We start from the raw sequence: 15725 nt of genomic DNA on the forward strand, positions 1-15725 counted from the left end.
TTTCTATTAAGTTCCTGTAGTTTACGTGGGTTACTCCTTAGGCTGCTAATTGCAACATCTCAGTTTGAAACTATGAACTGTTCCCCAGGAGAAAGATGGGGCTTTCTTCTCCCACAAAGATTTACAGTCTCGGAAACTCACAGGGCAGTTCTACTCTGCCCTATAAGGTTTATTGTGAGTAAGTTTTTGGGGGTGCTGATGTTGCTGGTCCAGAGACCATTTGAGGATTACTATTATAGACCATTTTAAAACCTTTTTCAATAAACTACATCTAATTAATCAGTTGTTAATGTAGAGTAGCTTTTCCACTTTTATATATTGACTCGCAATCATATTTAGACATGTAGTTAATTCTTTTATGTCATATATATTGAATATTTAATACTATTTTAAAGTTCTATTAAATGAAATTAGGATATACCAGCAGTATAGAAAATAGTGTAATTATTGTGACTGCATCTTGAGTATATTGTATAATGATAGTTTTCAGTATTCCTTTCTACTTTGTGTATGCCTGAATATTTTCTTAATAACCTGTGGTAATTTTACTCATATTTTTCTTCATAATAGCATAAAGAAAAGATTGCATCCTATAGAAAAACACCAAAAACTGACCAGAGTGATGTGGGAAAGGAGATGAAAGAGAAGTCTTCCCTGAAACGTAAACTTCCATTTACCATTAGTCCGTCAAGAAATGAAGAACGAGATTCAGACACAGGTTAAATAATTATTATTTTCTGGTAAAATCTTGATTGTCTTTTGCTGTGATTATCTTTTTATGTGCAACACCCCTTTTGTGTGCTCCCTTTGTGTATTTTAATATTTCAAATTTTTCATTTTGGTGTAGGAAATTTCTTACTCAAATATAATTATAAATCCCTTACCAATTTCACTACTTAATTTTTAAGGGGAGAATTAAAGAAATTCATTCATTGTTGTGGAAGCAGTAGGATATAGCAAATTTGAGAAAGTATCAATGAAATAAATGTTAGGCATTTCAGATTTAAAAATTAATTATAAATATATACCACCAAAACAAAAAGAATTCTATCTTAACTGCATAAACCCCATTCCTAGTACTTTTGTTTCTCAAGATGTTTATATACTAAAAATGCTTATTTGATATTATCCCAATCATCTATAATAGAACCTTGTTACCTCTGAAAAATAAATTGCTATTTTGTGTTTTAATTCTGAACTAATCATTTTGTAAAATCTGTATAAGCTAGAATGTTTGTTATTAATGGGGCTGTGCATTTAAACCCACTAATTTATTGAAAAATCAATTACTTTTATTATAGAAACAAAAAATTGTTTCTGAAGCTGTAGTTAACAGGTTATAAATGGTTTGGCACCCTGGCTTCAACAGTCAGCTCAGATATGGTGATGACTTAGGGATGTTACAAGAGCAGTTGTGCATAAGGTCCCTGTGGAGTCAGAACTGACTTGAAGCACCTAACGCTGTAGCAGCAACAGCTGACGTTTAAAGCAGGGCACAGTGCATTGAGCAAAGCTGGTTGTTTTTTCTTCCGTTTTAACAAGATGCTTATATTTTATTTTCTGCTTGAACTCTTCATTGTACTCACTTAAAAATAACATTTAAACCAATTAAAGTGCAGCATTGGAATGTCCTTAACCATCACTAACAGCCAAGTCCAGGCAGTTAAGATTTAAAATAAAATTTCATCCAAGTTGCTGAAGACTCTTCACTTGGGATTTCTTGGGAACTTATTTTCTCTCCTCAGTCCATGGATTAGTTCTGCACCCTAAAAATATTTCAACTACAGTTAAAAGTTTGTCCAATATCCACTCTAAACACATCAGGTTAACAGCTAAGAATGTTACTTGTGCCAGTCAGAATCTGATACCAATTAAATGGTGACAGCTTTGCCAATAAACAAGAATATACTCTGCCACAGCCGACAGGTCCCAAAGATACATGGACGTTTTCAAAGTTGTTTCATCTCATGTATTGAATGTTAATGAACTGCTATTAAGTATATTACAGTTTTGTAACCATGTAGAGTAGTAGTTATTAGGCTGCAGTCAGCATGGTTGGCTGTTTCAAACCACCAGCAGCTTTGCAGAAGAAAGACTGGACTTTCTAATTCCGTTACAGTTAGTCTCAGAAACCCACAGGGGGTCGCTATGAGTTAGCATTGACTCTTGGCAGTGGTGTGGGTTTTTACTAACCATATAGTTAAGAAGAATTTAATATCCAGAATACAGGAAGAATTTCTACAACTTAACAAAAAAAAACAATTTTTAAAATGGGCTAAGAAGTTATATTCTTTGTTTATTTCAAGTTTTTCCCCTAGATTCAGAATTTTGGATTTTTGCTTAAAGCATGATTTAAATATGCTTAAAAACAGGGAGCTTTATAATGTTTGTGAAAAATGGAATTAAGTAATAATCGAAATTTCTACAGACTTTCTGAAGCATTCTTATAATATTCTTAAATTGTTTAAGATCACTTTATTAAGAAAGCCATTGTGTGTCTTTAGGTATGACAAAATAAACAATTTATAAATTATGAAGGGCTCATGAGGGAAGGGGAAGTGGGGAGGGAGGGGACAAAAATGAGGACCTGATGCCGGGGGCCTGGGTGGAGAGCAAATAGTTTGAGAATGACGAGGGCAATGAATGTACAAATGTGCTTTACACAATTTATGTATGTATGGATTGTGATAAGAGTCGTATGAGCCCCTAATAAAATGATTTTTAAAATAAAAATAATAATAATAATAATTGAAAAATAAAATAAAACTTAATCTTGCCTACATTTTCTCTCTGGAGATCATTTACTTTATTTAAATTTAATAAATTTAAATCTTTAAATTTAAATTATTCATTTAGCTAGAGGGAAGAAATTTTAATAAATTCAGAGAAATGTAACATTTTTAGGAATCAATTAAGGCTTCAAAAGAATAAACTCCCCATGAGAGCTTTTGTTATTAGATCAGGTAAACAATTTTCCTTAAAGGAGCAAAATAAAATTAGGAAGACATGAAGTTTGGACATTGGATAAACATAATCTGAGTCATATTTTATTAATGGTTCTTTCCCCCCAGTTTACTCTTCCACTGTTTGAAACAAGTGAAGTGTAGATTTCCCCTAAGTTTCATAACAAACTCTTACATTTTAGAAATATTTTGTTCCATCACAACCCAAGATATGATAGATTTAAATACTATATAATTTTGATAGGCTGAATTTGTAGATTTTAGAAAACGGATGAAGGCTCTGGTTTATATCCATTATGCACACATACATGTGCTTACACACACTCAGTCACACTCAACAGACATTAAAATAAACTTCCCTAGGCCTAAATTAAATATTTTATTTATAATTCAGCTGCCTTTTAGTTTTTATGATCTTGAGAAATAAGTAAATTCCAGAATTAAATAAATTTTACAAATAAAAATTATGTATAGCTTCAACCCCTATATCTGACATTGTTCTATTCTCTAGCACAAATTGTATTTTAAAGTGTGTGTGTGTGTACGAAACGTTGCCATTTTGTTGATGCCAACTTATAGCAATCCTATAGGAAAGGGTAGACCTGCCTCTGTGAGTTTCTGGGATCATAATTTTTTATGGGAGTAGAAAGCCTTATCTTTCTCCTGTGGAGTGTCGGGGGGTTCTAAATGTGTAACCTGGGCTGCTGGACAAAGACACAGAGGTGGAAATCTTTATAATATGTATGATAAATGTCATCTTAAAATGTTCAGTATTTTAAATTTAATCAAGGTAAAAACTTTTTAAAAACAGGGAAGCTGTTGAAAGATACAAGCAAGCAGTTCAGAATAACTGAATTATAGTTAGCAAAGAAGTAGAGGCCAACATACCAGACATGTTTTCAGTGAATTTAATGAAATTATTGTGTTAATATAAATGCTACCCAGATCATAAGTTGGAAATAGGAACTCTGTTTAGTCCCTTTTACTTGACATCTTACTTAGTTAGTTGACTTACTTACATTTAATTGACTTAGTTGACATCTCACTTAGATGGCTGCTTGTTTGGAAACAAGCCTTTAATTTAAGGAATATCTTGTTAGAGGTAAATGTGACCAACGTATATAAAAAAAACTAAAATGTTATACTCTAAATAAATAATTATCTATATAAATAATTATAGATAAAAATTATTTATCTTCAAGAATGTTATTTCAGCTTTGTTTATGATAGCCATCAACAAAAGGGAGGGGAACAACATGGGGAAATGTCAAGTACTATTGGATTTCTAAAAATATAGCAAAGAAATCCAATAATTAAATAGTATTTTTACCCTTTGAAATAGAATTCTAGGAAAAAATGAAGGATAATAGAAAAATAGTAATGATACAAACCAAACCAATAGTTACTTAAACTATACACGCACTCCTTGCTTGTTGACATAGTTAAGTTCTAAAGGCCCCAGGTAGTTATGTAAAAGTAAGCATTAAGGAAAAATGGAGGATGACCATATCACACCACAGACTGGAGGTTGACTGCATCATTACATAACTACCACACAACTGAAAATCATGGCTCTTCCAGGTTGACCCATAATTATCACAGCCAGTGTTACTCTTGCCTCACCCCTTGGCAGTCGTAACGGTCAGACATACATTGTGAATTTACACAATAGAGAGATGACATATGTGCAGAATGCCGTATGATGAGATAATCGGTAAATGAGAAATAACCAAAAACAAAAGCAAACATTACCACTGAGTCAATTCAGATTCTTAATGACCCAGTTAAGTCCCCGGAATTTTACATAGTACTCACTGAGAATGTCAATCACAGGTTTGCTGAAATAATACCTATCTTAATATAACATATAGGACATTGATGTAGCAAGACCAGGTCTGCCTGCCTCCCAGCAGTTCAACAATCTTGGAACCGCTGAATTCTGCTTCCTCAGATACCCTGCCCTCAGGTTACAAGTGTGTCTGAGGTAGAGTCCAGTTCCCCCAGTGGAGATAAAGTGGAGCTGACATCAAGGAGTTCAAGACGTCTGAAACTGGTTGTGGAAGCAATTTTACAACACTGTTTGATGTGATTGAACTATGGAATGGCATGATATCTGGATTAACTGCTAATAAAATGGTTTGGGGACAACAAAAAAACAAAACAGTATCTTTGGAGGAGATCTGCTGGGCCAGTTCCAGGCAGGGACATCAGCTCAGGTTATGGCAACTGATTTTTGGTATTCCAAGGCCATGGTCCTAATAAATTTTTGTCAAAGGACACAGGGAAATCAAGGGGGCTTACTGAGAAAAAATTTTCAAGAAAAGTTAAAAATTGGCTTGCTTAGGAAACAGCCAGAAAAGTTGTGCCATGAAATTTTTTCCCATCACCACAGTGAACTGGCTCAGTTTTTGAGGGTAGCACTGACTGTCCCAATGAGAATTTTGTAGAAATTCTCATGGAACAGTAATAGGTTCGAACCTCCAACCTCACGGTTAGCCACAAAGCATCCCCACGAAACCATACATCATCATCCGTTCTACAGCCCTGATCCTGCCCTTCAGACTTCTTTTTGCTTGCAAAATTAAAGACCATTAAAGAAGAAACAAGATTTGAATAGCTCAAGGATGTCAAAAGTGTATTTTGACATGGTGTAACTTGAAGAGTGGAAAATTTGTTCAGGAAGGAATTGAGAAATAGAAACACAGCCTTCTGAAGTATATAGACCTTGTCCGAAAAACTCACTGGTTCACTGATCCCAAAACTAGCAATAATGTCATCAAGTAGATATATGATTCTTAGCTTTCATTTTAAGATACACTTCTGTATCTTAGAAGGAACCCTGGTGGTGCAGTAGTTAAGGGATCTGCTGCTAACTGTAAGGTTAACTGTTTGAACCCACCAGCAGCTCCTTGGGGAAAGGATGTGGCAGGCTACTTTGGTATAAGTAAAGATTTATAGTTGGAAATGAAATGGAACAGTTCTGCCCTATAGGGTTATCATACACCAGATTCAACTGTACAGCAACTGGTTTGGTTTTCTAGTTATTATTTGTGTATGAAACTTTTCTCCTAACACAGGAAGATAGGGGATATGTGGTAAAATTCAAATCGTCCTTGGGGTAGATTCTGTGTTTGGGGGTCCATCATCACAGTTGTAGAGCTTGTTAAGGTTTTATAAACTAAAATCTGTGCTAGTCATTTTTAAAAATTCTGTTTCCTGAGTCTCTGGATGCCATTACAGGATTTGCCTTATTTAATAAGCAAATACTTTTTTAAAAAGTAAACATAATTTTTCTAGTATTGTGTGAGGCCAGGTTCTCTAGAGAAACAAAACCAAGACACTTATGATTATATATATATATATATTTATACAGCTAGAAGGACTATAACAGCTAATTTGTATACACAGTAGTACAGAGGGTTCAGTTCGACTCAGTTCCATGGAACAGTTAATATACTGGAAGTCCAACTCACAGGGCTGCTCGGTCAAGGGCTTCTTGACTCAGGGTCGCGGAAGCAGGCAGCTGAGTCTCCCTGAGGGCAATGTAGGCAGAGACCACCCACAGGCAGCAAACAGCAGGCTAGGTCACCAACAGTCAGCAGCTCAGGAGCTTAGCGAAGCAGACCCAGATGGGATATCGAACTCAAGCAATGCAAGGCGACAGGACCCACCAGCCTCAAGCTCAAGCGATGTACACGCCAGCAGCATGGCGAAGCAGGTCTTGAAGGAGCCTCCAGCTCTAGGGACATGATTTGTGGTTGGCTTGTCCCACAAGTAGTGTAGCTTACAAGTTGAGGTAGAGAACAAGCTAAAGCAGGTGCATTCTGATCCAAACACCAGAGTGCAAGATGGGGGTGGGGGGGTGGGGCAAGCTATGCAAAGCCATTTATCTCTTTGCCCTCCAATCAAACTGCAACCTGATTATTCCCACATGTTCCTATTGGCTAGGTTGGCACAACTAACCTATCTGTCACCTATCTACTTTAAAATCATTTTTGGTGATTTTCACAGAGCTAAATTTTATTATGAAACTTTTCAAACATACAGTGCAGTCCTTTTAAATCATCTTTAGTATTTTTCTTTTATTCTTTTATGATTTGAAGTAGTATGTTATTTTTAAAAGATAAGTATTACTTGTTATGGCTTGCTGTCTTTCAGGAATAGTTCATTACTCTACATAGCTTTCTGTGTTACATCAGTCTCCTGGATAGTAGTTGCCTCGCCCCACAGAAGAAAGAAGTAGTTGAAAAAGGATATCAGTTATGGCCATTTTAATATTCTAGCTCCTGAATTTAATCTCTGTACCCAGATGCCCCAAATACAAACATTTGAATGTAATATAATATAATACATTTGTGGGGTTAGTGGGAGTAACCATACTTTCAAAGAATGATTTGGACAAAAAATTACACTAAATTGAAAACTGAAATTATCTACTGTGTGTTAGCTTGTGAAATGACATGATCTGTTTTGGGTAATATATTGAATTCAATTTGTTCATACAACATCTTAGTTCTTCCCACTCCCCTTTTTTTCCTGCTTTTTAAACTGTGGCAGTCATTTAAAATTTTTGGATTGTCTATAAATGAAATGTCAAATATTACTCCTCATAAAATTCTTACAGTTGCAAACCAAATGCATTCAGTTTATTAGAAACTTTAACATTCTATCAGTTTAGCAAATACTTGGATACCTATGAGCCTACCTGTTCATTAAGCCTTGCATGTATGTGGCAGTTACTTGATCTCTTGTCAACTTGTGAAGAGGTGGAGTCTAGCCTGTCAATCTTGTCATAGCCAGCGATGACTCTGTGAGGGCATGGCCTTCTCCTGAGGATTCTGGGAACTCCAGTCTTCCTCCTCTAAGGTGAGACACACACTCTCTGCTTCATCTCCCTGCAAGACATTCCTGTAAGCCACATGGAGACACGCTGATGGAGCCAGAGCGCTGGCGCTGGAAGAGCCATGTGCAGACCCACACTAGTGCTAAGATGCTTCCGCCACCACTGGATCCACAGGCTTCCGAACCACTGGCCTGTGATCTTCCTGCACTTGACGTCATTGCATGTGTTGCGTGAGTCTGAAGAGGAATTTATAGACTGGTATCAGACATAGGAGCTAATATCGGACTTACGGACTTGGACTGGACTCGGCTGGAATGTTCTCATAATATGTAATTACGCTTTTATATAAAGCTCTTTCCTACACATCTATGAGTCTCCCTGGATTTGTTTCTCTAGTTTACCTGAACTAACACAATGTACATTGATAAATCTGACATCGAAGAGGAATCCTGTAGTCTAGCAATTGTTTTGTTACAAATGCTTGAATTATACATAGTTAACAAAATTAAATCTTAGTAATAAAAAGGGGGATTCTGGTATGTAGGATTAGGTCGAATGAATACATTTTTATAATATGTTGTCAGGTCTTCCGATTTAGAAATGAATATGGGAATATTAAAGGAGCCCATTGACCTTGGAATTGGTCTAAATGTTACTAATGTTTTTTCTCCTTTTAATTGAGTGAGCCTTCTTATTTATACATTTTTAACCTTATTTTAAGAATAAGCTTATCTTTTTAAAAAGTTTAAGGTGTTACTTGTCCTGTGGTGTTTTTCAACACTTTTGTATCCTTGTATTCATAAATTATGTATATAGTAATGAACATGGAAAGAAAAATAGATGTCAATAAATTGAGGATATGAAGCTCAAAATAATATTGTGAGGAAATGATTTTTGTTTGTTTGTTTGTTTTAATCGTTTTATTAGGGGCTCATACAACTCTTATCACAATCCATACATATATCAATTGTGTAAAGCACATTTGTACATTCATTGCCCTCATTGAAATGATGTTATTTATAAGTCATTATCTTCTGTGGACATACATGGGGGCTTCAAAAAGCTTGTGGAAAAATTCCAAGGTTCTCATTTTACTTTGTCACAGCCTTCTTGAGACCCCCTTGTATCGCCAAGGTCCATTCTCTATACTCTCATTGCTCTGTCATGAGTCATTAGGTAGACTTTCATAGTCTTACTGATAAAATCTATTCTGGTGGGGGCTGCTTTTTCTGTACGAGGTCTTCTGTAATGGTCAGTGTCATAATTCCTATCTGGAAATGTGTAACTTGTAGAAATTGGTGCAGAATGATAATGCAGTGCAAAGTGTTCTATTCTGGGTAGATGCTGACATTCATAGAGCAGAGTGTGATTCAGAAATGGTAATAGAGTTCTGCCTTTTTATAATTATTCAGAAATTGAAAAAATAGCTTCAAAGGAGATGGCGTGTTTTAATAAACAGCATCAGTATTACCTATTATTGCCAATTACATTGTTGACTTTCTCAATTTGTGAGATATGCTATTTGAAGGAACTGAAATCTTAGATATTGGCCAGTGTTTCAAACGTCCTTTGGCTTTCGGGAAACTAAAAATAGAGCAATGACTAACTGAGGATCTCTTGAAAAATGTTGGTTTGTTGAATTCTGCATTTCCCTTCTTGTGCTTTTTTCCCTCCTTCTTCTCTCTCCTGTCTCATTCTATAGATTCAGATCCAGGACACACAAGTGAAAACTGGGGGGAGAGACTTATCTCTTCTTACAGGACATATTCAGGTAATTAGATTATCAGGTGTTCCTGTTGAGCTAGCAGTTTCTGTCGCATTTACAGTTAATTACTGAATTATAAATTAGTTGTCAAACCTAGTCTATAGTAATGAATGGGCTACATAAATGACACTAAAATTATTCCAGTTTTGTTCTAATACCCAGTTCCTCATATCTAACACATGCAAATATATAAACAGGACATTCTGCTGTATAGTACAATTTGGCAATTCACATAAAAGAGCAATGTAAAATAGCAGTCCGTGGAATATTGATTGCTGTAGTTTTAGGGGAAGATACTCTGTCTGTGGTATACCCTTTACAAGGTATACCAAGTACACTGATTGTGAAAGGCAGTGTTCGCTTACCCTTAAGTCAGGTAGTGCTTTAAAGTAATTTAAAAAAATTTTTTTGATTCCATTGAGCTCTTTAGTCTTTTAATTTTGCTACCCATCTTGAATTTAACTAAAAGTGAAAATGACTTTATCATTAATTACCATGGGACTTTTCTATTATGCTATGGTACAATATTAACATGTTTTCACTCACAAATACAAGAGAATATATAAAATTACCATTTTAAAATAAAGAATAAATATTCTCTAGTATGTGAAACCAATTAGTTGCATATTTCGGCTGCCTTTTTTAAACCTTTTTATCTCTGACCTTTTTTCTTAATGTAAATATTTTCTAGTCCCTAGGTATTAAAATGAACAATTTTCAGCATATGACATTTAGTTCTAAGCACTGAAATGAACCTTCTGTTTGTAGTATACTTTTTATTTACTCCATAAATTAAGGGGTTGAGTATGGTAGAAGCAAAACAAAATAAATGCCCTTAAAATTATCCTTAAACCTATTATTGGAACCGATAAATCAATAGTCCCCGATTGTAAAAAACGAGGGCAGACATCTTACTGATAATCTGCTGTGCATTGAAGACTTCTAGTGACCGAGGAGTTAGGCATATTTCTAATACGGGAGGATTTCTGGGGGCCTCGCATGGATTAGTACTTGGCTGAAAAGCAAGTCTGGAGATTCTGCTCCATCCGGAGGCATCTTAGAAGAAAGGCATGGCCACTTGCTTCTGAAAGTGCGCTCTGCCGTGAGTCAGGGTCAGCGCAACGGCACCCAGACGCGCCCAAGATAAAGTCACCTGTGATCTCGGTGTCTTTTTGAGAAATCAACAACAGGAAATACGGGCAACTATCAGAGATTCACCTCGTTAATTTTAGACCTAGAAAGTAATGGCAAGTATTGTTCTCAAATTAAAGAATGCATGTATGCACACAGCAAATGTCATTTTGATTGTGCCCACCCAGTATGTCCCTTTTCTTACACAGTGCTTTATGGAAAACATCAAGGCCTTGTTTCCATTTTTGAAGCACTGGAGATTAATTAGCCAATTCTTCAAGAAAAACAACTTTCATCCTTAATGTGCTTTCCTTAATTGGATAAGACAGTTTGGGGTCAACCTGAAAAGAGCATTTCTCAAAGTCTTGTGACCTGTGAAAGAATGTTGGATTGTTAAAAAGTGCGTTTCTTGGCAGGAGGCAGGGAGGCACTGCTTTTAAATAATCTTAAAGTAAATCTTTAAGACTTTTTCCTGTAAGTGATCTCTATACAAATAGGGAGCATAATGAACTATTGTATTGAACTGCTAACGGTAAGGTCAGTGGTTTAAACCCACCAGCGTCTCCCTTGGAGAAAGCGTTCACCTTTAAAGGTTCAATTCTTGGAAATCCGAAGAGACAGCTCTGATCTTTAGGGTCCTTTAGGGTCATTATGAGTCAGAATGTACTGAGTAGCCAGCAGTGAATTTTTCAGGTTTTTTAAAAACCAAGGCAGGCGTCCCTAGGGGTATAGAAAGGTAAGCATTTGTCTACTGGCCAAAAAATTGAGAGTTCAGACCCGTCCAGACACTTCCTAAAACAGACGTGGTGGTCTGCTTCTGAAAGGTCGGAGAGCAGTTGTATTAAACACACGTGGGAGCCCATGCGTCAGAATCCGCGCAGTGGCAACTAACAGTAACCGTAGCAGGAGATGAGTGGAATTTCAAATCAGTTGAAGACTGTCCAAAATGACCACATTTTGTGTTTGTACTTATGCTTTAAAGTGATCTGTTGTGAAACAAATAAAGACATCTTTCAGTAATTGAAACGTGAGAAGTACTTAACTCTTTTTGATGTACTGTGTGATCATATTTAACTTGGACAGGTCAAAGGGAGCAGGTTCTTCGCAGGATAGACCCCAAAGAGTCAAACTCTTGTTGAATACATTAGACTTGAAATTGCACACTTTGGGACATGTTAACATAGTGTCTATGGTATTGAAGAATGATAGATGCATATGTGTAACCTGGATAGCTACTGTTGTTCACTTTTCTTCTTTTCCTAACCCAGATTAAACACGAACTCAGACATCTTATTGGAATGCTTTTCTAAAATACAATAATTATGTCTTTATTCCTTTGGCAGTATGTAATTCTCAGTTAATTATAAGTGTTGTACTGTCTTCCTTAAGCTAATTATGTGCCATATTAGAGTATTCTTTTTCAAACATTTCATAAATGCACTAATTTTTTTCTATATTGGTTTCCTTCAATTATGAGATTGTATTTATTTCCTTAAAGCATTTTTTGTGTTTTGTGTAAAATTTTCAGTTACATATTTCAGTTTTTGGGGAAAATACGTTTATTCGAATATTTTTATTCAGATAACAATACTGCTGTGTACACATGGACTCACCATGAGTCAGTATTGATAATTATGTTTTCTCATTAAATGCTAGAGAAAAGCACACAAAAAATTAATCAGAAAAGTATATGGCTTAGGAAGAATTTAGGCTTCTCCAAAAGTCTTGTCTAGAAGTTTATCATAATTTTAGTGCTAAGGTTAAATACCAATAGGATACTGGATTTCTACTAAATTGGATTATTAATGATAATGATAGGATAAATATGAATCTAAAAGTATATTAAAGATATGATTAAAGATTGGTTTAAATAACTTTAGAACTTTTTTGTTATGTAATAAACAAAGCAAACCAGACATAATAGGAGCTACTAAATTCTGAGTGGTTTGTGGACAACAAAGTATGAACATTAGGATGCCAGTAACTTAAATAAGTGGTATTTTAGAAGAATTATTAAGAGTTCTTACTACTACTAATAACATCAAACTATTATTATTACGATCTTAGAATTTTCTAAGTTAATAAATGTGTATCTCAGAATACCCTCGCTACTGCATATCTTCATTAAAAAGGGACTGTATTAACTTCAATTCCTGTATTTACATAAACTTTTTATCTTTTTTTTAAGTTTAAATTTTTTCATTTTACATTTCTTTTCTGAAAGTACCTTCCAATATGACCCGTAAATCCCAGGTCTTTCTGAGGGGTATAGGTGGGAGGATGAGGGCACACATAGAAGCCCTCCTGGCGCTGTGACGAGGCGATTGGATCGCTAACAGCAAGGTCGGGGTAAGAGCCCACCGGCCACTCAGAGAGTAAGATGAGGCTCTCTGTCCCGGGGAGGACTCAAGCCTCAGGAACTGTGGGTGGGGTTACTAAAAGTTGGATTGACTTGATAGCATTGGGTTGATAATAATAGGGTTCTCCAAATAAACACCTGGATAGTCACCAGACCATCTGCATTAGGAGGCTCAAGACCACTTGGATTAACTTCCAGAAAATTCCTAAAGAAAGGAAAAACATGCATCATTCATCTGTGAAATACACTTCAAATTGTTTCCTGACATTTAATGAGAAATGCTGGATGCATTGCTCAGTCTAAGAGCTGATTTTGTGACAGGTCACAAAGATCTCTTTGAAAGGAATCGTTGGGGATTTTTGGATTTGCAGGATTCCTGTTAACTCATGACTACAAGGAACCACTAAATTGCCCATTTTTAGCCTTAATAAGTGTCATTTCATGATAAATCATTATATGACTGGAAGAAAGTGAATAACAAGTACTTTTTTCAATAGCTATTCAGTAAGATGAAACTTGCCTAAAGTGATGAAACACTTAGCTTCATAGTAAATTGTGCAAATCATTAAAGGAATTAGGAAGGTAATTTGAAGATCGAAACATTCTAATATAACAACAGTAATTCAGAATAAATTTATAATTAATGAAATAGAAATTTCAAAGACGTAATACTATCTGAGTATTTGAAGTGTTTTAGGATATTTGAAATAATAGCAATGTTAAATTGTAGAAAACTGAGTTATTAAAAATAGATTTTACTAAAAGTAAGTTTCTAAATGTTAACTAATTTTCTAAAAATAATACCACTAAAATATGCTTTTTCAGAGAATTCAAGAAGAAAATTGCTTATACTATGTAATAAAAATCTAGTGTTCTTTGGTCTCTTACTACTATTTAATGTAATATAAACTTATATGCATATATAGCATCTATGGTTTAAAACTGTGTTTTGCTTTATGTTTTTCTTTTGATACTTAAAATGTGTTTCAAGTTCCTACCTATCTATTAATGCTTCTAGAGAAAGAAGGTCCAGAAAAGAAGAAGGCAAGGAAGGAAGCTGGGAATAAGAAATCCACCCCGGTTAGCATTCTTTTCGGCTATCCACTCTCTGAGCGAAAGCAAATGGCGCTGCTTATGCAGATGACAGCACGAGACAACAGTCCAGGTGACAGCTTATGTGTATTCTGAATTCTTGTCAGTCAGCTCTAGCCTTTAACAAGTATTTCATTTTTAAGTGCTTCTCATTTTGATCTTTCCTGGATTTTATCAGAATTTCAAGTTTGTGATTTAATTTATTTGCATTATAATTTGTTATCTCTGTCTCTCAGTAGATTGACAAGAGCAGAGATCTTTGCACTTAGTATGCATTCAATACATTTTTGCCAATCAAGTAATTCAGAATGGGTTACTCAACTCGAGCAATCATTTTGTAAGGCTGCTTTCAGGTTTATAGTCTACTTTTCATTTCACGTGGGATATAAATTGGTAATTTTACCACATTATGATTTTTGAAATCTACTACAGTTTCCCACTTCCTTTCCCCCAACCTCCCCCTCTCCCCACTACATTCTTTTTAAAAGAAAAATAACTGAAATATGATCAATTTATATCATTTTCGATTTCTACTTAAGTTTAGTGTCTCCATGAGTCAAAATTTATTTGATGGCAACTGGTTTGGTGTTATTTCAGAACTGCCCGAGGCATATGCAGGCCTAGAAATCTGTGCCATTTGTGAAAGTTTGTTCTTCCGTATACATGGGAGTACACTATGACAGCCTGTGGCACAGGGTTAAGCATTCATCTGACTGACAAGTCAGCAGGTGGTTTGAACGCACCACTTCCTTCATAAAGAATGCAGCTTTGGAAACTATTGTATAGGAATGCTAAAAGTTGGAATTAACCTAATGGCAACCAGTGTGGTTTGGTAGTGTTTATACTATAATCCTCTTTTGTAATTAGTTATTTTTATCTAAGGGTAAATCCTGCTCAGCTTTTTTTGTAACATTTAAAATTAGAATGAAAAGATTTTGAAATATCAAGCTATTTGCAGTTTAAAATTCACTGTTTTATTTATTGACATAATTATCCATTTTTCAAACCCAGATTAATAACATTGTATATTACTACTATTTTTTACATGTGCATTGCAATATTCTATATGAATTCATTTATATCCCAATTTGTCTAGGCCTTTTTTCAAACTTCTTGTGCTTCTTTTACACCCTGGGTTTATAAACCTGTATTCATTTCATATTAAAATCATCCATGATCATAGTTTGCATTGGCTATCAGAGCAGAACTCCAGTACTTTGTGTCACAAGTACACCCTAGCTTTCAAGTTTATTTCTTCTGATTCTGAGAACGATAACCTAATGTTTCCCTGAAAAATGCACTGTTTTACAGTTCATCAAATTAGTGAATGGTAAAACTCTTTGGGTGTACATACTTTATATTTTATTATTTTAAGCTAACTTTATGAATTGACGTTATGAAATATATTTCTGAATTGACTAATGTGATATTTGACAGCCCTAAAAGGAAGATCTTATTCCATATGTTTGGGTCAAGTTATTAACATATCACACAAATCAAGTTTCTAATTATCAGGTTGAGAGAAATACTCTCCTTCGGTTCCAGAAAATTACAATGAAGGCAATAAAAGCA

At 35.1% G+C, this 15725-nt stretch overlaps 1 protein-coding gene and 1 pseudogene across 2 annotated transcripts in view; one reads left to right on the plus strand and one right to left on the minus strand.

Annotated features, from left to right (window-relative positions):
- Window positions 1-15725, plus strand: part of ANKRD12 (ankyrin repeat domain 12) — a 116864-nt gene that overhangs the window by 12012 nt on the left and 89127 nt on the right. Inside the window, exons 2-4 of one of the 2 annotated variants that reach the window (XM_004714065.4) lie at window positions 571-718; window positions 9509-9577; window positions 14080-14226. In XM_004714065.4, coding sequence (XP_004714122.1) covers window positions 571-718; window positions 9509-9577; window positions 14080-14226 — 364 coding nt within the window. The remainder of the gene's footprint in view (window positions 1-570; window positions 719-9508; window positions 9578-14079; window positions 14227-15725) is intronic. The other variant, XM_030885304.2, reaches the window with a different exon arrangement.
- On the minus strand, window positions 1837-1945 carry LOC115869372 (annotated as a pseudogene).

Source organism: Echinops telfairi, unplaced genomic scaffold (assembly GCF_000313985.2).
Source record: "Echinops telfairi isolate 266 unplaced genomic scaffold, ASM31398v2 ScPeMD7_24;HRSCAF=84, whole genome shotgun sequence".
Classification (NCBI taxonomy): domain Eukaryota; kingdom Metazoa; phylum Chordata; class Mammalia; order Afrosoricida; family Tenrecidae; genus Echinops; species Echinops telfairi.